We start from the raw sequence: 22771 nt of genomic DNA, 5'->3' as shown, positions 1-22771 counted from the left end.
AAACTTACTTTTGTATATAATTGTGTACTACTTCATAAATTCTTTACACCAATTATGCAATCTATATGAAAAAATTAAGGTATCAACTACATGGTGAATTGTGGATTCTTGACACCAATTGACGAGTCATTTTCTCATGTGTGCGAGAGCAGTACATCATCTCTGGTTCAACCACAAAATCTAAATTTATCGCCACTACATCGTCATCCATCTCTATATCCAAATTTGTTGACATTCCATCGTTGATCTCCGAATCAATATTTGTGATTGTGGGTAACAAAATAAGTGGTTTTTAAGATAGCAACAACGTTAAGGAGATCTTTCTCCCGATTCTTTTCATAGTTTATCCAAAATTAATCATCAACTATGATGTATGTCATGCTTTGCTCTTCATGAGCAGCAATACCAATCTCCACCGGATACAAAATTGTTGCACGCATAGAGTGAACAAGATTCTTCAATCCTCGACGCATACTGAACGGGAGGATGAGCAAGACAATGCGCGTTTCTCGCCGGATCTTCAGACGGATCTTGACCGACGAGAATCGTAGACATAACTTTGAAGACGGCAACAAAGAAAGTAGCGGAGGAATTTTTTCTCGGCGATCGGAGTTCGCAAAAAAATTGAATCTTGATTTGGATTTGGGGGTTTTTACTTTTCACTTCAAAAATTAGGTTTACAGTGATTATTATATATATATATATATATTTATACTAATTATATATTACCAGTGCACTACCAAAAAAAAAACAAAAAAAAATTACAGAAATCTTCATTTAAATTTCATTTTTTTCACTAATTTCTTTAATTGTATTGATAGTTAAAAACAAAAACAAAAAAAGCAATACATTATAATATAATGGGGTAAACTATATTTTTCAATATACTATCTGGACTATATGGGGCATAATGGGGTAAATAATTTAGACTATACTGTTGTTCATGATGCAAGCAACAATACCAATCTCCCCCAATACAATATTGTTGCACTCGTAGAGTGAGCACGATTCGTCCATCCTCGAGGTGTACTGAGCGGGACGATGAGGATGAGAGTTTCTCACCGGATATTCAGGCGGACCGGTCAGAAACGTAGACGTTAACGTCATCTTCGACGGCGATGGAGGAGTTTTTCTCGTCGGAGTTCGCAAACCAAAAAAAATGAATTTTGATTTCGATTTGGGGTTTTTCAGAAATTAGGTTTAGATTATTATTATATATATATATATATATTTATACTAATTATATATTAACATTGCATTAACAAAAAAACAAAAAAAAAACAAAATTACGGAAATCTTCGATTAAATTCCATGTTTTTCACTAATTTCTTTGTTACATTAATAATAATAATAATAAAAAGAAATTCAATTCATTATAATATAATGGGGTAAACTATATTTTTCAATACACTGTCTGGACTATATGGGGTAACTATAGTGAGGTAAATAATTTTCAATTGTGGACTATAATCTTCAATTCTCACTACACTATCTGAACTATAATTTCCAATTCATTATAATGGGGTAAACTTTATTTTCAATATAATGGGGTAAACTATATTTTTCCACACTATCTGAACTTTTTTTGAATTAATACAATGTATTTTCTTTTTTTGAGAAAGTATTAATACAATATTGAAGTCTACACTTTTCGTTACAAGAAAATTATAGCATCCATTTTGATAGATTTTTTTCCTTCCCCTTCCGTTTGAAATCAATGATGATGCATCCAACATACAATACAATTTGTCCAGATTGGGTTAAAAAAAACATAGCCAAAACATAAGTGCATATATATTGATAACATAAAGATTGTCATTAATTCGAATTCGAACAAACATTGCCTAAACAAAAAGATTCTGCTAAGTGAAAATAACTCTATTTTTCAATACATCACACATGTTTAGTACACACTACTCAGTGGATATTATAAACAAACACATTATATTTGCTTAATCAAATATGATCTGATTGGTGCTTGCTTAATTACTATGCAAAAAAAAAAAGGTCTCTGTGATATACAGTATATCAAAGAAAAAAGCGTTTAACACCAAATCTCTTTGACAAGATTATACAAAATAACGATAGATTATATAATACAAGTTATAAGATTAATTAAAAAAGCCTCCTTTCTCTTGACGCCGGTGGAGCTCGAACTCACCGGCGTCGAGACTTTTGCCCACAACTTCGACTCCCTTGCAACTGCTTGTGTCTTCTATGTTTCTCCCGCTTGGGGTTTCTCTGTTTTTCCTGTATACTCACCATGTTCTTTGCTCTTTCACTTCCCCCTGTCGTGTCCCGTCGAGTGTGATTTTGTCAGTGTGCGTAGATGGATCTTTGTGAACCATATTCTCCATGCTCTGCTCACGCCAGCTCGGAAACCGACAGAAGGAAAATCCCTCAAATCCAAATTACCACTAGAGCTTGAATATGAAGTATGGGTTACCTTTCCCCCTCAATCTCCGGTGTGCTTTTGCCTTGTGACCCTCGGCGCTCACCGAAATTCACCGGATCTACAAGTCGGCAATGCTTGTACCGGTGATGATGAAGACGGCGGCAGGGGTTGACCTAATCCAAATGGTGGTTCCCTTTATTGGACCTGGCTCTTTAAGACTTCACTCTCGGCCCATATCCACATCTACTAAACCAGGTATCCAATCTTACGGGCCCAAGTACATTAGGAAGGATTTTAATCGTTGTAACCTCAGCCCCCCTTTGTGGGTGGTAGGGATTTTGTTCCCGGTTTGCTCTGTTCGATTGCCCCTCGCCGGTTTTGCCTTCTATAACGAAAGCTATTGTCCAAATCCAACAAGCATATGGTACATGTCCTTTGCTCTCTCCTGCTTGCCAAACCAATCCAATATGGTGTTCCGATCTTCTATGTTAGATGGATAGAGTTTCCATCTGAAGTTCGACTTGAACCCATGGAACGGATCTTGGAATTGTATCTTTGAAATCCTGATACCATTGCGTCGGGTTCAGCTGAAGATATTGAAAAGCAACGGCATTATGACCAAACCTCCACGGAATGTTGGTTACCAATGCTTTGTCAACCAGCCACCTCTGTATCCCTGGAAAATCAAGTTTATTTTTGTGAAAATCAGTCACGGTGAACACCGAAGCTTCTTGTGCTGTGAATTGTTTGCACTGGTCGGGGTTTGGATTGCTTTATCTAGACCCGTGAATGACATTGCGATTTTAAACTCAACTTCTCTAGTTCCGATCATAGCTGCTTGGTCAAGTCGAGGTTTCCTCGGTAGCAGTATGATGTGTTCTTCAGAATGGTCTGAGATTTATCCTTGTCGAGGCCAGTTACTTTGCAGTGTGTGTATACCTTTATTACTGAGCTCTACTCTGGAATCTAAGCCAACAAGCTGCGTGAATTTGAAGCTAACACCCTTTGTCCCCAATTGTCACACATCACCAAACGATAGGAAGCTCGGGTCTGTTATCATAACTCAGGGCCAAATCGGCTGTAAGCTTTGTGTGAGACTCCTTAACCTCCATGGCCATGAGCCTAATGTGAGGGAGGACTCACCTGTTTTGCTACGGTTAGGCACCCATCTATTAAGATCCCCGGTTGAAGCTCCTCCTAAAGCCAAGATGTTCGATCTTAAATTGCTAAAGGACGTTGCCCCAATTACCTTACCTCTCATGTTGGCGATACATCCATCTAGTGTTACCCTTGTGGAACACTCTTTTCAAAACTCGATTGCGTTAGCCGCTAGAGCCACCTATGATCACTCGTTGATCAAGGATTTTGCGAATCCTGCCTTCATGGTCGAATCCACCTTAGTCCTAATAGATTCTTCAAATATTGTAAAACTTCCAAGAGTTAAGCATCCCTTTAAAGAACTCATGGAACCTTTATCCTTTCTCTCCTTTGATTGTCTTGTTGTATGTTGTAACAACCTTACTTTTTGTGACGTTTTGATTTGAATGAAACTTTCAATTGTTTGACAAAAAAAAAATTATACAAAATAACCCAACATGTCATGTTTTCGAACGCTTAAAATTAAAACATCACTGATTTATGCAAGTTATATATTAATTCATCGCTGTATGATCGATTTATTAATTCGCATGCATGAATTCATGAACATGTGTGGTGAAGTCAACTCTAGGTCTCTTTATCAAAAGGAAATGTCAACTTTTTTTTTTTGGTCAACAAGGAAATGTCAACTTTTGCTGAGATTCCAACAACCAGGGTCACTCACTCCAATTGTATTATATGACGTCGTTTCATTACGAGATGCGTTTTGAACCTAACAAACAAACCAAGCAAAACATAACAATAATTATTTTCATATCCTCCTATCTTATAGAGCACAAGTAACTTGGTCAATTGTAACATATGGCAAGTTTTTTTTCCAAAATATGAATCATAAAAAACTGCAAATCTAATGGTAAAGGGTACAAGATTTTTATTCCCGTTTAGGTATTTAATTTCTAAACTTCAGAAGTAAGTTATAAAGTAAAAAAATACATGGTTTTAAATTAAATTTAGGAGATTTTTAATAACAAATCATAAGAAATTTCTGAAATTCACCCAAAATAATCGAAAGATCTAAAAACTTCAACAAAATTATATGAAGGTTTCAACAAGCTAGTTTTTAGATTGGGTGACACCCAAAACACTGATCGATGACATACTACCCCTTTGGAGAACACCTAGGTGAACAAAATAATAGACCTATGGAGATAACGTTTCACTAAGAACTAGCTTGTTGGGTGAGAGAGCTGACATATCTCTGAGACATCGATCAGTGTAGTATGCCATGGGGTAGTATGTAAGACAATTATTACAAACAATTAGTCCAATCTCTTCTTTTCTCCGTAATAATGGTAAAAGTATGAGAAATCTTAACAGATAATATCGTAAAGCTACTATTTATCTGTGTATATCTCGTGAGAACCATTAGACCATCTCCAATGGTTGGATGGGATCCAACTATATTTATAATTGAAAAAAAAATACAAATCTCAACAGTTAGACACTTATAAATGTCTATTATTTTTGACATAGTCCAATAGTAGAACACCTAGGTGAGGATCTGAAAATGTAAATTTCAAAAAATTTTGTTTACGTATGAGTAAAAAGAAAAATACTTGACACACACTCTAAACAAAACTTATGAAGGTTTTCATAACTAAAGCGGCAATGGATTTATGATACAACAATGACTCTCAAAGATACATACAGGTCTCGATGGTTTTGCAATCTTCTCCAAAAAAAATCCTATCTGTTTTTGTAAGAAAAAAAAGAAAGAGAGAAATATAAGGATTGCAAACAAGAAGAAGGATGGAAAGAAAGAAAGTGAGATGAGAGAGTACCAAATTTGATTCAGTCATCACTCCTCCTGAATCTCCTTGTGCTTGTTCCTCATCAACAGCGTGTTTCACAAAATCACCAACCTTTCGAAAGAGGAGTAAGATCATGTTTAAGAAAAAAAAAAGACAACGAGGACAGAAACTAAGGGTCTGCAAGCCTGCAACACACTTCATTCATTTGCTCAAACCAAGGCTTAAAGAGAAATTAAGGTGACTGCGTTCTGAAGTTAAGAATCTTGACGCATTTGTACACTTCATGATGCTGCTAAAACAGAGAAAAAAGGATCGTTAACCAGTATAGATTAAGGTCAAGAACTACCAACTTCAGACAAACCCACAAACCAACAATCATTTAAAACATATATGAAAAACCAAGATGGTATAACTAGATTAGAGAAATTCTCCAGCATACAAAATTAAGTTCAAGAAAGAAAGTTATACACATGAATTGGTGATGAGTCCCTTACTTTATATAGAACTAAACAAAGAACATGTAACGTTATAAGATCAGAAGATTTACTCCTTTCCTTTATCTTCAAAACCACTTAAATGTATCAAAAGCTAATTTGAACTTCAATAACTCAATTACAGTTCAAGATTGAACTGAGAAGGTTCTGTGAAACTTAGGTAGAGCATTTGTCTGTAACGAAACCAAATGGATTGAAAGACGAATCCTCGTCGTCACGACCACCGTTGTTTCCATTCTCCGGCGTTGCGTTAACAACAGAGAAGCATCGATGGTTCTCTCATCATCATCCTCCCGCTACTTGCATGTCTTAGTAACCTCGCCGCTTCTTTTAACCCTTGTCTCCTCACCGATCAAAGGCGTTGCTTCCGTTGTCGTCTCTGTTGACATAGCTTCTTTCTCTTCACAAAAGTCTCTTGTCAAATTTGGTTTCTTTCACAGTCAATGGTAATTTGTTTGAATTTTTTGCAAGTTCATGTAGCATTCGACAAAGATGTCTTTCACTATATATTGTGATCAGTGGCGGATCCATAAACTTATTTAACATAGGGCACAAAATAATTAGTCAAATATTTAATTAAATAATTAATTAAAATATACTAATAATAATATTAAAAATCCAAAAAAATAAAACGTTAAAAGATTGTCATAACAAAAACATATTAAGAAGTCTTACAAAACTATTCTACTATTTTCCATATTTTGAAATTTTTTTATCACTACTTCATTTGTCACCTTATCTAAGTGTTCTTTTTTAATAATACAAACCATACAATAATTCAAAAATTGATCACCTATTCAGTTTGTAAAGTATTTTTCACAATTTGAGGTACACGCGCTCCTAATTTCTCTCCCAACTTGCGATCTCTGCGACAAACTTAGGGTTCTTCTACGTTTGCCTCTCCGGTCACCGGCGTTCCTTGTCGGTACCGTGAGAGGGCTCCTTGCTTTTATTTTCTCTTTCGTCTTTCAGTTCATTAGCTCCGACGGTTGTGGCGTGGTTCTGCTCTGATCTGAAGCTCTGGTTGGTGGTGAGCCACCTCGTGGAGAGAGAATATTCGCTAAGGAGTTTAGGTCGCTGTTCTGGTGGCTGCTTGAGGACGGTGGCTTGTGCATTCAGCGTCTCTGGTGGAGCTTGGTGGACCGACCCTCTCTCCTGTGGTGGTTTAGATTTAGATCTGGTTCTCAGATCTTGGTTAGTGGTGGTTTCGTGAGGCATGGGAGCTGCTCGGTCTCCTCATGGCGGCTGTGCTCGTGGCGTTCCTGGATTCTGGTGTAGCTAGCCGGTCTCTCCTCGCCTTCTCCCTTTTCAGTTTGGTGTTGAACCAGTCCTTCGCTTCACCACGGTGTTTATGTTTGTTGGTGTCTTCTTTGTTTTAGTTTCAGTCCGGCCAAGGAGTGTGCCTTGTAAATCGACGGAAGTGATGTAGCTTCTCGTTCTTGCATTGTGAGGTGATGATATGCTATTCTGTGTTCTCAATTTTTAATCTTTAGAAGATTAGCATTCTGGTTGTTATTTGGTTAGTTCGGAGAAGCAGCTATTTCGTTGGTTTTGTCTCACGACTCTTGGTCGGTTCAGTAGGATGTATTGTCCGTTTTTAGGTTTAGGACCGGAACAGTGAAAGCCGGAGAGACCAAGCTCTTATGATGATGCGCCTTTGGGTGTTGAAGCTATTGGGACAAGTTTTACATGTCGATCCACAGGTTCTCATAGCTGGGATTTGATTGTTTTCAATAGTAGTTTTTTGGTTTTCTCTGTGTTAGTATTTGTTTTCGTGTCATTAGGTTATTTTAGGTGGTTTAAGTGATGATCTCACACCAAGTTGTGGTGTGTTATCTATCTTACTATGGTTAAAAAATGCAATGGTTCTCGATTAGGTAGTGTTGGATCCGCCTAGTGTTCCAGGGTTGTATTTGATCAACCATTGCATTTGTTTTGGTCTAAGTCTTTAGAAGTGAATGTAATGTACCTTTGATTTGGTTGTAATACTTTGATTAATGGAAAGTTGATGTTGAGCAAAAAAAAAAAAAAAGTAGTTTTCACAATTTTCATTGCAGAAAAGCATCTCTTGACTGTAGCAGTGGCACCGGGTATAGTCAAAACCAACTTCAAAAGTCAATAAACAAAACTATGTGAAAAACGTTTTTAGACATGTAGAAAGACTTTGATTTAGTTGGGCTTGAATTATTAGTAGGTTTTAAATAGTTGGGCTTAAACCTTTATTAGCTTAATATATATATAGCTTAAATTATGATACAATTTATATTGAATTTTAGTTTATATTGTAAAAAGAGCTTCCGTCGGACTTCATCAGCATGTGACGCACTAATAATAAGTGTTATTATTTTCTGAACTATAGTAACTAAATCCCATGCAAAATTTTATTTTCAGGATTTAGCATGTGGCACGTGCCACACAAACTAAAGCGTACGTCCGCCCCTGATTGTGATGAATGTTCACTAAAACTTGTGAATTTCCATGTAAAGATTTCGTGTTTGTGTAGAAAAACACTAGCGCTAACAGATGGGCTTGTTATGCATATCTTCATGAGGGTCATGGGTTTAAGTCTTAATTCGGCTAAAACGTATGCTTTTCTATATATGGACGATGTTAACTATTGTTTTCCTTTTTATATTGTTTTACAATGATGTGTGTATTTTTATTTAAGTTTGGTTTTTTTCTTACTCAATATATTTCAAAATCTTGTTTCTATATTATCATAACTAAATCTGAATGTACCATAGTTTCTGTTTAACCTTTTTAGATCAGGCGACAAGTCTACTAACTACTAAATTCCAAACGTAGTGGTGTTGTGTTACGATATGTGAAACAATATTTTTGTTTGTTTGACCGGTTGAAGTAAGAAACTGCATTTTGAATAGAAATGATAGAATCTAAATGAATAAGCTGCAGTTCTTTAACGAACGAACGTAAAAGATTTTCAATCCGTCCCTTTCTTTAATCCTGACAATTTTTTTTTTTTTTTTTTTTTTTTCAACGCAAATGGACANCTGCATTTTGAATAGAAATGATAGAATCTAAATGAATAAGCTGCAGTTCTTTAACGAACGAACGTAAAAGATTTTCAATCCGTCCCTTTCTTTAATCCTGACAATTTTTTTTTTTTTTTTTTTTTTGTCAACGCAAATGGACAATTTTTTTTCCAACATTTTAATAGAATTGAACATAATTTTTTGTAGGACTAAAAATACCAATTTTTCAAATTTAATAAACACATTTTGTTATATATTCTTTGCTTTCGTTCATTAAATTCAAAAATTAAGATCAAATAAAATTATTGAGGATTGTTGAATTTAGTGTCCTCTTTTAATTATGACTAAACAAGTTTAGTGGGGATTTTAAATTTGAAGTGCACAAATTACATAGTTATTTGTGTGATTAGTCACATGAAAAATATTTAATGCTATTAATTTAATAAACGACAAATGTAAGCAGTTTTAAACTTTTAACTCAAACCAAAACAATAAACAATAAATAAATACTAGAATGTAGTTTTGTAACATTTTCTACAAAATAATACTGTAAATTTCAAGTGAAAAACAATCAATGCTATTAAGTTTTAAAATGTTTAAGCAAAATTACTTTATAATATATATATATATATACATATATATATATATTCTATATAAGATTTAGTTTCCTCATTTGATATTGTTGATGTCTAAATAGAAAATTATATTTCTTCTACTAGAAATACTTAGTACTGTATATAACTGTGTACTACTTCAGAAATTCTATTTATAAAAACAGACTTTTGTAATATTTTGTTTTTTCAAATGAAAACCTATATGATTTTTAAGTGAAAACTATGATTTTTAGTTTATAATATCAACGATCATGTGGAAGAAAAATTGTTGCAGTCTATATGAAAATATTAAGGTATCAACTACATGGTGAATTGTGGATTTTTGACACCAATTTATGAGTCAATTTCTCATGTGTGCAGGAGCAGTACATCATCTTTGATTCAACCACAAAGTTGCAATCAAAGAGGGAACAACCGTTTTTGAGTACTTTGGAAGCATATTGTCTATACCGAATTAGATGAGCTGCCACTACCTCGTCAATCTTTAAATCTAAGTTCATCGATACTACATCGTCGATATTTGAATCCATATTTGTGATTGTGGGTAAACCATTCCCACGGAACCCTCTCAAAAATCGGATTCCTTGGGCAACTCCATGGTCGGCTTTTTTTAAGCGAGCTCTCTAGGCGTGGGAGTTCATCAATTTTCATCTTCCACCCTTCTACCAAGTCTAGGTTTGAGTATGTTGATTATCATGGGGCTCTCATAAGATGGAATAGCTTGAATTACTATCTTCATCTGTATCAAAGGGGTGAAGATATTGTGAGAGTATGTTCAAGAATGTGATTAACCTCAGGGAAACTGTCCTTCGTAAGCAGTTTGAGTTGGAGAGTTTCTGTCTTGTTTTTGAATTAGACGTCAATCTATTCTCTTCAAGACAAACCTTTCTTGAGCCAATGGATGATGTTGGTATGTAACTCCTCTCTTTAAACTAACTGATGAGTAGAATTGTAGTAACACATATGTAGTAACTGTAACTGCGGGAGCATAGTAGTATAAACACTGATGTGTATAATTGGTAGTTTGAGTAGGTACCGTAACATAAATAGTATAAACACTGCAACTGGAGCATAGTATTAACTGTTGTAGCATAACTACTGTTCCCAGGTGATGATGTCCTATGTGAAATTGCTGCTTCATTGGATGCTCGTATGAAGGACGCACAAGCGGAAGCATCGAGGAGGAAAGAAGAAAAAAAGAAGACATAGAGATGAGAGAAGAGTCTGTATTTGACTGTGTAGGGAGCAGGAGACTCTGTATTGTGTAGAGCCTAGTAGTGTATGTGTTTTTGTTTTCTTTTCAAACTGATTAGGAGACTCTATATTGTGTAGAGCCTAGTGTATGTGCCTTTTTTGTTTATTTTCAAACTGACTACAGCCAATGTAGTAAACTCAGGGGTTTGGTATTTTCAAACTGATAAAATACAATGCTTTCACATTCATTCTCAGATGTCAAATGGTTAGTAGGACAATATAGCTGAAGACAATTAAACATGTACTCAAACTAATGTCCTTTTCAGAACTTGTTTGTAATTGGTGTGAATCTGTCAATAGGGAAGGTTTGATCCTTCATATATTCTTTCAGGCAGGTTTGCCTTGCCTGAGAACATTGTCTATTAATAATTGCACATCCAAGGTAAGACCTCATGCAGTCAAAAGTTCTTGGTCTCCCTCCTTCAATACAGTTGCTTATTGAGTTATTATTTTTACTTTATGTGCCTATTTCTAAGGAGCACAACCTTAGGATCCTGCACGCGAGGCTTTGTGGTAAGTCGACCTCAACTTTGTCATATAAGATACCTTTGATTAGAGAGGAATTGGCTGATTAAAGTGATTAATAAACCTAGTGTAAATATGATGCAAGTACATAAGGATAAAGCTAAGTATATAAAGGAATCTATCGCCAATGTCCTTTCTTTGGGGGTTTTTTTTTTCTGTGGAGTTTGATCATGTATAGCATAAGATGAATGAGACAGAAATGTGCATTATATATTGACTCACATTGACTTGATTTCCAGGAATGTCCTAGAAATCTTAGAAATAGAAGGTAGTGGATCAATAGATCAACAAGAATCACGAGGTCCAATTCCAGAGCATGAAGTGGTTAGTATTCTACTTTCTCCTTCACTCAGTCCACTAACGGACCATGCAAATATCCAGGATCCTTAGAAACTGTTGCCTTACTGATTCCATATATAACTGTTATTGTCGACAATTTTTCTACAGGTCAAGATGGATCATACGATAACTGCATCTAAGACGTCTAAATCTCCGGTAGTATTTGACACCATTCAGTCTCTTCCTCAACAACAGAAAGTAAGTTACACATCAACATACACACAGCCTTATTGTTGTTATCTATCTTCTACTTCTCCTCGTCAAGTCTTAAGTAATCCGGTAGGATATGCTTACAACAGGTTCTTGTAGTTGGGAATATATTAAACTAAACTTGAGGTCACAAAGAAATTTAAGATCCACGTTGGTGTTTGTTTGGATATGTGACTTAGTAGCTAACATGCAAGACCGAATCGGAAAGTATATATGCTTTTATTGCAGATCGTAGTCTGTTATGCTGTAAAGGCCTTTAGAGGAATTAAAAAGGATAGAACCATTTCAGAGTTAAGGAACTAAGACTATAAAATTTGTACATAATATTCATCTCTATTTTTACACTTTTTATGCAGTTAAAGCGAGTCGTTTTAGCAACAAATTAAATAAAAGGAGGAAACGAGAAGGTCAAAAGCAATGGATCTGACAGTTTGATGAGACTCTGGGAAGCTTCCTAAGAGCAAGCTTCCTAAGAGCATCGGTGATCCTCAGGTACTTATTGTCGGCATCGTTTTCTTTCCGGCGACTCACTTTAACACAAACCTTGACAGTTTCAAGACATTTCAAATTTGCCAAGAAATGCCTCATCTGTTTCAACTCTCTACAAGTACCTTGATACCCTGAAATAGTTAGCACCTTCACTTGACATGTCGATAAACAGCAGCGTACTCCCTCATCCATCTTCATCTTCTTCTTCGTCCTCCTCGTAGGGATGCAAGCGCAGGCATCTCCGCACATATCTGTAACTTGGTGGACAAGACCCTGAAAAGCAAAAACGAAAATTCATGTAGCATACAATCCAATATTAAAAAGCAAGCACAAGCCAATTCATCATGTGCAGTAAAGTAATAATCTAGCAAAGAAACAGAAATAATTTTGGTGTGTGAAGATGATTGATACCTTGATGACTAAAGTCTCTAGGTTTGGAGAGTGGTTGAGGAGGAGTGGCACCACTTGCCAGCCTATATATTTGTCACTCTCAAAAGATAGAGTAAGGAGGTTGCGAAACACCGGCATTGTATCACAGCACAAGTGAAACACCTGGATTATAATGAGATATTGTGACAACCAAAACAAAACAAAACAAACAAACATAATTAAATAGAAGCTAGGAAGAAAACAAACTGACCTCAAGAGTATCAGAAGATAGGTGAAGGGTTTTAACATTGCTGATCCCTGCAAGCAGATGGTTAACATCACCAAAAATATCCTCCTCTGTATCACCATCCTCATCACTGTCATCCACCTCTGTAAGTTGCTCCCAGGATCGAAGATCGAGTCTAGCTTCTTCGAGGGAACGCAAATCAGCCACAACATAACTTTCCGCGACATAACTCGAATAGTCAAGGTAGACAAGATTTGGTGTCTGAAACGAACAACCCTCGTAAGCCTCCTCACGGTACAGACCATGTAAATGGTGATCGATGTTGAGTCGTTTGATGGTAGGACTCGAAACGAAAGCCTGGGATATGTTGGGGCAATCATAATGCAGGAACAGTTCTTCAAGCAAAGGGCAGCCAGAGATGAAATGCTCATACATGTCCTCATCTAAAAACTCAACGGAAACGAGGGAAAGTGATTTAAGCGCTGGGAAAAACACACCCCCTGGAGGAAGACGACCCCAAGGATTAAACCCACCGGATATAGTGAGCTTAACAAGTTGGTTGCTCGTGAAGAACTCAGTGTCTATATAATGATTACAGGCGGCCTCCAAGTGAAGTTCCAAGAAGCCGCGCTGCAGGACAGTGCGAATCCAAGTGTTTACCCGAGCATCTTCATACTTAAAGTGACAGTTAAGAGAGAATCTCTTGACGGTGGTGGAATTGCTTAAGAGTGCAAGTGCTCTGTCCACGAAGTCGCAGAAGTATTGATTGGCTCCACTTGCGTCTTTCAAATCGAGGTTGTCTACAAGTGCAAGCAGGTTCCTCCACCTTCTCGACAGAACCGATGTGCAAGCAGCACGATTTGTCCAAAGCAACGACAAGATTTTGCTCAGTACCTCATCTGGCAGATTGCTGATTAAATCTCTTGACCCCATCTTAATTATTAATTACCTCTCTTTAGGATTCCAACTGAATCCACGAAATTAACGAACCAGGATCATTATAATATTTATTTGCTGCCGTCCCAATCTTAATTTGAACAAATTCAGATTCCTATAGCTATATCTGGAACAGCCGAGAGTGAATAATTCAGGACTATATTATGTAATAATAATGTTATAACTTACGAATTGTTTAAGGAACCAGAAGAAGAAAACGGAGCTTTGGTGTTTGGAACTTCGAGAGAAGAATGGTCGAAGATGAACGCAGAGAGTTTTTTTTTTTTTTTCTTTCTTTATAGACTTTTTATTTTTTTCCCTTTTTCTTTTGATTTTTGAAATTTTTTATTTTATTTTGGAAATTCTTTGTTTTTTTTTTCATTATTTTCTTTTAATTTTTAGAAATTAATCATCACTATCCAATTTTTTTTTTTACAAAACACGAATTTAACTGGAAAGAGGAATCCAAAAGGTTTATTTATATGTACATCTCAAGGGAGATTCATTATATAGTAGTATTGGTTTTTTACTTTTTAGTGACTTATTAATAATATTTTAGAGAAAATCCCATCTTTTTAAAAAATAATACAAAAGATCTAAAAACTTGTATATTAAAAACAAAAGACATTTTTATAATAATTATTAAAAACAAATGTATATTGTATTTTTTTAATATTTTTTAATTAATATTTAGATTTTATAATTTTAGTTGGATTACACTTTTTATGTTTGGTACGAGTTACTATTGGTATAACAGCTCTTGTTAACTTGTTTGATAGCAGACAAAAATATTGTGTGTTTTAGTGGACCACCCGTAAAAAATTATGTAATCATATTTATGTAAATTCTAAATCGTCCTATAATATAATATGATTTGCAAAAGTGTACATTTCTTTTAGTAAGTTAAAATTATATAGAAAATTTATCGCATTATATTAAAAAGAAATAATATAATATAAATGAATAGAATTAGAGGCATAAACTACCGTTTTTAAGGAACATACGTAGAAGATTTTCAACCCTTTTCTTTAATTCTGACAATTTCTTTTTCAACATTTGAATATAATTAAACAGAATTTTTATAGGACTAAAAAATTTAATACACATTTTTGTTATTTTTTCTTTGCATTCCTTCATTAAATTCAAAAATTAAGATCAAAGAACATTATTGGGGATTGTTGATTTGAGTGTCCTCTTTTAATTATGATTAAACAAGTTTAGTGTGTATTTTTAAATTGAAGTGCACAAATTACATAGTTATTTGTGTGATTAGTCACATGACAAATATTTAATGCTATTAACTCAATAAAACTATAAGTGTAAGCGGTTTAATGTTATTAATTCAAACCAAAACAATAAACAATAAATAAATACTAGAATGTAATTTTGTAACATTTTCTTACAAAAATAATAAATTACACGTGAAAAACAATTAATGCTATTATGTTTTAAAAAGTTTAAGCAAAATTACTTTCTACATATATATATATATATATATATATATATATATGTATTTTAGACATACCAGTTCCTTTATAAGATTTAGTTTCCCATATTTTAGACATACCAGTTCCTTTATAAGATTTAGTTTCCTCATTTGATATTGTTGATATCTAAATAGAATATTATTCATCTTCTACTATAAAAACTTAGGAGGGTGTATTCAACTTGATATTCTAGGTGATTTGTGTAAAAATTACAAATCCTATGTTATTCAATCATAGATTTTAAAAAGTCTCCTGAAATCCACTGTTATTGAACTGATGATTTAAAAATCTACTTTAAAATCCACTGTTATTCAAAACAGTATTTGGATTTGGATCTTGACACAATTTATGAGTCCTTTTCTCATGTGTGCGGGAGCGGTACATCATATCTCGTTCAATCACAAAGTTGTCATTGCATCGTCAATGTCTAAATCTAAATTCATCGGCACTACATCTTCGTCCATCGCCATCTACAAATTTATTGACACTATGTCTTCGATTCCGAATCCATATTTGTGATTTTTATTATCAGCAATTTGATTTGATCGGCATGAGAAAATTTGGGATTCGAGCGACAAAAAATAGGGCTGAGAAAAAGTCAAATTGTGATTAAAAAACAGTTGAGATCGTGATAAATATAAAGATTAAGTTTTAAATGTCTTTTAATTTATTCTCTTAGAATAGCCTTTTTTTTTCCTAAAACATAGATCTTATTATTCATTTTGCAAAAAAATTATAGTTTTCAATTTATTGCTTTAGTTATTTTTTCATAGGGTAAACTATATTTTCTACACTATCTGAAAGTTTATCGCCGGATCTTCAGGTTGATTTTGACCGGCGAGAAACGTAGACGTAGACTTGGTCATCTTCTTTTTGTGAAGATGATGACAAAGAAAGTAGCGGTGGAGTTTTTCTCGGCGATCGGAATTCGCAAACCAACAAACAAACAAAAAAGTCTTGGTGTTAATGCCCAAAAACCCATCTACAATTATATGCGCCATGTTTTGCTCCTCATGAGCCAGTTGTTCATGGTGCAAGCAACAATACCAATGTCCCTCCAATACAAAATTGTTGCATGCATACAATAAGCACGATTCGTCCAACCTCGAGGCTCACTGAGAAGGTCGATGAGGATGGGCGTTTCTCGCTGGACCTTCAGGCAGACCGGTCAGAAACGTAGACGTTGACGTCATCTTCGACGGCGACGGAGGAGTTTTTCTTATCGGAGTTCGTAAAGATGGAGGAGTTTTTCTTGTTGGAGTTCGCAAACAAAACAAAATCGAATATTGATTTTGATTTGGAGTTTTTCACAAATTAGGTTTAGATTATTATATATATATTTTAATACTTATTATATATTATCAGCGCATTACCAAAAAAACAGAAAAACAAAATTACGGAAATCTTCAATTAAATTTCATGTTTTTGTTACTAATTTCTTTCATTACATTAATAATACAAAAAAAAATCCAATTCGTTATACTATAATGGGGTAAACTATATTTTTCAATACACTATCTGGACTATATGGGGTAAATATAGTGGGGTAAATAATTTTCAATTATCGACTATAATTTTCAATTTTCAATACACTCTCTGAACTATAATTTCCAATTCATTATAATGAGGTAAACTATATTTTCAAGATAATTAGGTAAACTATATTTTTCTACACTATCTGAACTATTTTTAATTAATATAAATTATTTTATTTTTTTGAGAAAGTATTAATACAATATTGAAGTCTAGACTTCATCACCAATTCATATATATAACTTTCTTTCTTGAACTTAATCTTGTATGCTGGAGAATCTCTCTAATCTGGTTATAGCGCATCTTGGTTTTTCATATATGTTTTAAATGATTGTTGGTTTGTGGGTTTGTCTAAAGTTGGCAGTTCTTGACCTTAATCTATACTGGTTAACGATCCTTTTTTCTCTGTTTTAGCAGCATCGTGAAGTGTACAGATGCGTCAAGATTCTTAACTTCAGAACGTTAGAAAGTCTAGACTTTTCTTTTTGATAGAAAGTTAGATAAATAACTTTTTAGTGACTTATTTATAATAATTTAGATAAAATCCCAGCGTTTAAAAGAAAATATACAAAAGATCTAAAAACTTATCTGAACTACTTCAATCATATAAAGTATTTGGTTGAATACACCCCTTAAGTATATACTATAAAAGAAATAACTGCAAAAAATCAACCATGGCCTATACAAACATTAAGCACCGGTACTATCACAGCACATTACTCGGAGAATGCTGCAATGGAGCCGGTGGGTGTTTAGGGAGACTATCCAATGCTCCATATACCTGAATTTGTATATATTAGAAACTACCAGAACAGAAGAATGTTAAGATAAATTCAAGTAAAGACACCAGTCTTAGTATAAATCATAAGCATTAATTTCCGTATATTTTTTTCAGTTTACAACAATCCTCACTAAACCAACAGATATAATTTTTTTCCCTATAATCTAACTAGTCAAGGAACAAAGATGCCAAATTGTGCTTCCCAATTCCCCACTCCACAATTTAGACACCAAGTTCCACACTTACTACACGTATGGGGCATATAACCTTCCCCAACAACTAGCTTGTGGGCTGAGATCGCTAAATTATAATGCTCAACAGATGATCACATAAACCTACTATATATATTTAGCAAGATCTCATGTGTACCTTGTGAGAACCGTTAGCTTCAGGGTACTGCCGGCCTTGGCCTCCATAAATATCATCCGTGTTCCCATAACTTGCCGCCAATCCAGGACCTTCACATTTACAAATTCTCAAAGCTATAAGCTGGTTTTGCAGGTAAAACATGTAAAGTTAAATGCTTCAACGTCATTAAATTGATCAGTAATTAATTACTTGGGTCATGCAAGCTTATCTCTAAATAATATTGGGGCTAATTATATGAACAACCAATTAATGGATACTTTGAGATGAACGACATACCTCCGAGAGTTTGTCTACTTTAATTTCTGTTATAGTCATGTATGTGTTAAACATAACCAATCCTCATAGTAAATACAAATTTTAAAACTACAGATCCCTGATGCATGGTTGCATATCGTTTCCCAGCACAAACGTTTGTGCCTTGATAGCTTGCATCACTAAAATGGTTGACTTGTGCAGATGGATCTAATTGTTGGCTCCCAAAGCTTGGATTGGATATGTCATATGATCCGTTTTTCTGTGAAAGGTATATAAGCTTACACTTTCGATAAAATAAAATAACTGGCCGGGCGTAACCCATAACCTTATCCCTAGTATAAAATACTAGATCTAGTATACTCCCTTTAGAGTATCTTCAACCTATTTTTTTTTATTTTTTTTACTCAGAAATAAATAACTCTCATTTTAGAGATGAGTTCCACTTCTCCAATATTCAAGTAAATTCCAAGTATATTTTCTTTATATTAAATTAATAACTTTTATAATGATCCTCTATTTTCTTAAGTTGCAAATTTAACCTACTTATTTTATTTTATGCACAAAACAAATATTGTTTTATTTAAACATAAGTATAAAACAAATGATATTATACAACATTAATAAATAATTAAAAATAATACATAGATAATGTTTTTCTCCAACCAATAAGATAGGAGCAAAAGTTTGTTTTTGTAGTGTTATTATCTTTGTCTTGAACAAATGTTTTTCTCAAATCAACAAAAAAAAATTATGTTTTTCTTTCCTGTGTTTATCCTTTTTCTTAGAGAATTTGGTTTTGTTACTCTATTTGTATAAATATGACTTAGAAACTCAAATAAATACATATTCAATCACATAGTATTCTTCTAACAATTTCAACATGTTGTAAAATTGATATGTTTTAGCATTGACTTCCTCATTTGACATCTCCAACCATTTTTCATTTTCCATTTACAAAGTGGTCGACGATTACATATTTTGTAAGTGCAACAATTGTTCAACAAATGCAACATCAAAAAACTTAGATTATGGTTGTATCTCTAATAAAACTAATGACAATTTGTGGTCATGATGTTCACAAATTTAGATTATGATTAATGATCCATAGTAGGCAAAATTGATGTTAGTATTAAACTATATGAAAATAATATGTATTCAAAAGTCACTTTAGATCTGCATACATAATCATAGATAGGTTTTTTTATCTGTTTAATGACAATAATCACAAAAGAGATGTGAGGAGCGTTGTGAGTTTAATCAAGAGGGATGATGAAGGTATAACAATACTTGTCAAACTCAGTTTATTGAGGATCCCTCTATATTCAAACTCTGTTTATGGGAATGGGACTTGATAGATCTTTGGTTGTTCTTCCACACTTCCACCAATCCTATCTTTGAGTATTTTGATTATGGTTCATGTGTATTTACTTAGAACGCCCAATTTTTTTTTATAGACTTTATAATTTTTTCTTTTTCATTTTTTTTTTGAAATTTTGTTTTATTTTATAGATTTACAAATGATTTTTTTTATTTTAGACCTTTTAAGTTTACTTAAGATTTTGCCGATTTCTATTTCTGAGGTGGCAAATGTCAGAACACATATCTCTTTGACATGTGTTATTATACATCTCAAGGAGATTCATTGAACGAACATGCAAATGCGAAGAAATCTTTATAGTATTGGGTTTTTAGTGACTTCATGATATTTTAGAGAAAAATCCCAGCGTTAAAAAAAATAATAAAAAAAAGATCTAAAAACTTATCTGAACTTCAATCATATAAATTGTTTGGCTGAATACACCGCTAAAGTAAGATATATATAAAAGAAATATCTGTTAAATATCAATTATGGCCTATACAAACATAAGCACCGGTACTATCACAGCACATTATTCGGAGGATGCTGCAATGGAGTAGGTGGGTGTTGAGGGAGACTGTCCAAAACTCCATATACCTGAAGTGTATATATATTGGGTGATGTTAAAACTACCAGAACAGAAGAATGTTAAGATAAACACCAGTCTCAGTCTATTTGTTTAGTTTACGACAATCCTCACTAAACCAACAGATATAAACTTTTTCCCTATAATCTAACAACTAGTCAAGGAACAAAGATGCCAAAATTGTGCTTCTCAATTCCCCACTCCACAATTTAGACACCAAGTTCCACACTTACTACACCTATGGGGCATATAACCTTCCCCTAACAACTAGCTTGTGGGGTTGACAGAGCTAAATTATAATGCTAAGATAAGAGAAATATTAACAGATGATCACATAAACCTACTATATACATCTAGTAAGATCTCATGTGTACCTTGTGAGAACCATTAGCTTCAGGATATTGCCGGCCTTGGCCTCCATAACTATCATCCGTGTTCCCATAACTTGCAGCCAATCCAGGACCTTCACATTAACAAATTCTCAAAACTATAAGCTGGTTTTGCAGGTAAAACATGTAAAGTCAAAAGCTTCAAGGTCATTAAATTGATCAGTAATTAATTACTTGGGTTTGGAGCTTCCTCAGCAGCTGCTCTAGCTTTAGTCTCAAAATCAACCAGTTCTTCCTGAAGTTTCACAATCTCACGATTCAAGTGATCGATAGTCTTTTCCATCCCACGCTCATGGTGAAGGTTACTAGCTCGTGTCTTCTTCTCAAGCTCAAGAGCAGCCCTGCTCCCAAACCCCCCAAAAAACATTTCATCGCCACTTCAAAACTCTCAAAACCATTCCTATAATCTCAAATCACTTCCAAACAAAAAAAACAAGAATTCAAAAAAAATTTCACACCTTCCTTTACTAATCTCTCCTCGTAAAACCTCAATCTCAGCCTTAACCTCAACAGCTCGATCCGAATTCGGTTTAGCCTTAACCATCTCACCATCAAGCATAGCAAGCTCAGTAGCTAACTCCTGTCTATCAGTACCTAACCTCTGTACATCCGATCTAACCTGACCAAGCTCCGATCCAAGCCCATCGATCACACGAGTCTCCGCCTCCATCCTCAACGCGTTCTGGTAAACCTCACGCACCTTAGCTTCTCCTTCCGCTTTGACTTTAGCAGCGGTTTCGAGTAACCGTTCGAGCTCACGCTTGGCTAAATTGAGCTGGTCTTTGAGTCCGATACGTGCTACGGCTAGCCGTTGGTTATCGTTGAGAAGAGTTTGGATTTCGCGGTGTTGGATTGAGATTCGATCCTCGAGGATTACGGATCGAGCTCGGTTTCGATCGGATTCGATTAATTGAGATTCTATTAGTCTTGATGATGATGAAGTTGAAACCGCCGACGATGGAAGATAACGGTCTCGTCCGGCCATTGTTTCCGATCTCCGATTACCTTACCTTCTCCGGTTTGTCTATCTTCTGCCCTAATTGAAATTATCGTTTCTTTCTTTTCTCGCAGAAACTTTTTTTTTTTTTATTGTTATTATTATGAGTTCGTTATTATAAAATAAGGCTTGATTAAGCACACTTGGATCTTACTAAGCCTAAACAAGAAGCCGTTTTGGTTCTCACTATGTTTTTGGTTCCAATATAATGTAGTTATCTTGTGCACAAAAAAAAAAAAAAAAAAATTATATTTCAAGATGCAAATGAAACTAGAAAGCTTGGAATAAACTAAATTGTTATGTGTATTAATACTTTTGATTTTTTTGATTAAGATCATAGTTATGTGATACATATTGGTACAAAGATCATAGTTATGTGATGTATATTGGTATAAAGATCATAGTTATGTGATGTAGTATATTGGTAATAACTAATAAAAGAATCTTTTTACATCTACATATCAACTATTTATAATTTCATATTTTATCTTGTATCAATGGTTAGACGGTATTGGAGAAAGGCTTGAGTTTTTTATTTTCGTTTTTTTGTTTGTAATTAAGTGTTTGAAAACGGTATTTATAAAATGGTAGAATGAGATATCAGAAAAGTAGGAGAAAAAACGAATACAATAATGTCCACTTTTGATTTTCTCAAATAATACTTTTGATTTTTTTCAAATAATACTTTTGATTTTTTGATTAAGATCATATAATCATAGTTATGTGATGTATATTGGTAATAATTGACTCTTTTTACATCCACATCTACATATCCACTATTCATGTGATTATATTTGTTTATACATATCTGGTTAGACAGTATTGGTCCTATTGGAGAAAGACTTGAGTTTTTATTGGATTTTTGTTGTAATTAAGTATTCGAGAATGATATTTATAATAAATTAAAATAGTGTAATATGATCTAAAAAAATAGAAAAATGAATACAATATATGTTATTTACTTTAGTCGTTTTGTACAACTATAAAATTAAAAAAAAAAAGATAGGAGAAATGTATTATTTTTATCAGATTATATGATAATTTTATTATAATAAATACATTTACCAATACAAAAAATTATGATGCTAAAAATATAAGAAATGACAATGGATGGTTCAATTTGACCACTCTAAAATCTGAGATAACATTTTAGGTGTTTTTAATATTTATACGAATTTAAAAAATAGAGAAGCCTAAAAATTAGGTTTAGATTGGCAAAAAGTTAAACTGTGAATACAAATTA

General features: G+C 33.9%; 2 protein-coding genes across 2 annotated transcripts; both read right to left on the bottom strand.

The window, feature by feature from the left end:
- Positions 12039-14047, bottom strand: LOC104700481 (F-box/LRR-repeat protein At2g29930-like). Its single transcript, XM_010416007.2, has 4 exons — positions 13964-14047; positions 12863-13805; positions 12634-12774; positions 12039-12495 (listed from the first exon to the last, which is right to left on the bottom strand). The coding sequence occupies exons 2-4, from the start codon at positions 13769-13771 to the stop codon at positions 12142-12144; spliced, it is 1404 nt and encodes a 467-aa protein (XP_010414309.1). The 5' UTR covers positions 13772-13805; positions 13964-14047; the 3' UTR covers positions 12039-12141.
- On the bottom strand, positions 19946-21638 carry LOC104700480 (protein FLC EXPRESSOR-like). Its single transcript, XM_010416004.2, has 4 exons — positions 20990-21638; positions 20706-20872; positions 20517-20605; positions 19946-20153 (listed from the first exon to the last, which is right to left on the bottom strand). Exons 1-4 carry the CDS (start codon positions 21514-21516, stop codon positions 20079-20081), a joined length of 858 nt encoding a protein of 285 aa, XP_010414306.1. The 5' UTR covers positions 21517-21638; the 3' UTR covers positions 19946-20078.

The sequence above is a fragment of the Camelina sativa genome, chromosome 7 (genome assembly GCF_000633955.1).
Source record: "Camelina sativa cultivar DH55 chromosome 7, Cs, whole genome shotgun sequence".
Classification (NCBI taxonomy): Eukaryota; Viridiplantae; Streptophyta; class Magnoliopsida; order Brassicales; family Brassicaceae; genus Camelina; species Camelina sativa.
The sequence above is the reverse complement of the archived record's forward strand: the minus strand, read 5'-3'. Positions and strand labels throughout refer to the sequence as shown.

What these genes read in the sequence shown, in the direction of transcription:
- LOC104700481 (XM_010416007.2), bottom strand. Translation starts at nt 13,771, where the DNA reads ATGGGGTCAAGAGATTTAATCAGCAATCTGCCAGATGAGGTACTGAGC. An exon ending in TATCTTCTGATACTCTTGAG is followed by an intron (nt 12,775 to 12,862) that starts GTCAGTTTGTTT and finishes ATTATAATCCAG; the next exon opens with GTGTTTCACTTGTGCTGTGA. An exon ending in TAGAGACTTTAGTCATCAAG is followed by an intron (nt 12,496 to 12,633) that starts GTATCAATCATC and finishes TTTGCTTTTCAG; the next exon opens with GGTCTTGTCCACCAAGTTAC.
- LOC104700480 (XM_010416004.2), bottom strand. Translation starts at nt 21,516, where the DNA reads ATGGCCGGACGAGACCGTTATCTTCCATCGTCGGCGGTTTCAACTTCA. An exon ending in TGAGGAAGCTCCAAACCCAA is followed by an intron (nt 20,606 to 20,705) that starts GTAATTAATTAC and finishes GTTAATGTGAAG; the next exon opens with GTCCTGGATTGGCTGCAAGT. An exon ending in AAGCTAATGGTTCTCACAAG is followed by an intron (nt 20,154 to 20,516) that starts GTACACATGAGA and finishes TATACACTTCAG; the next exon opens with GTATATGGAGTTTTGGACAG.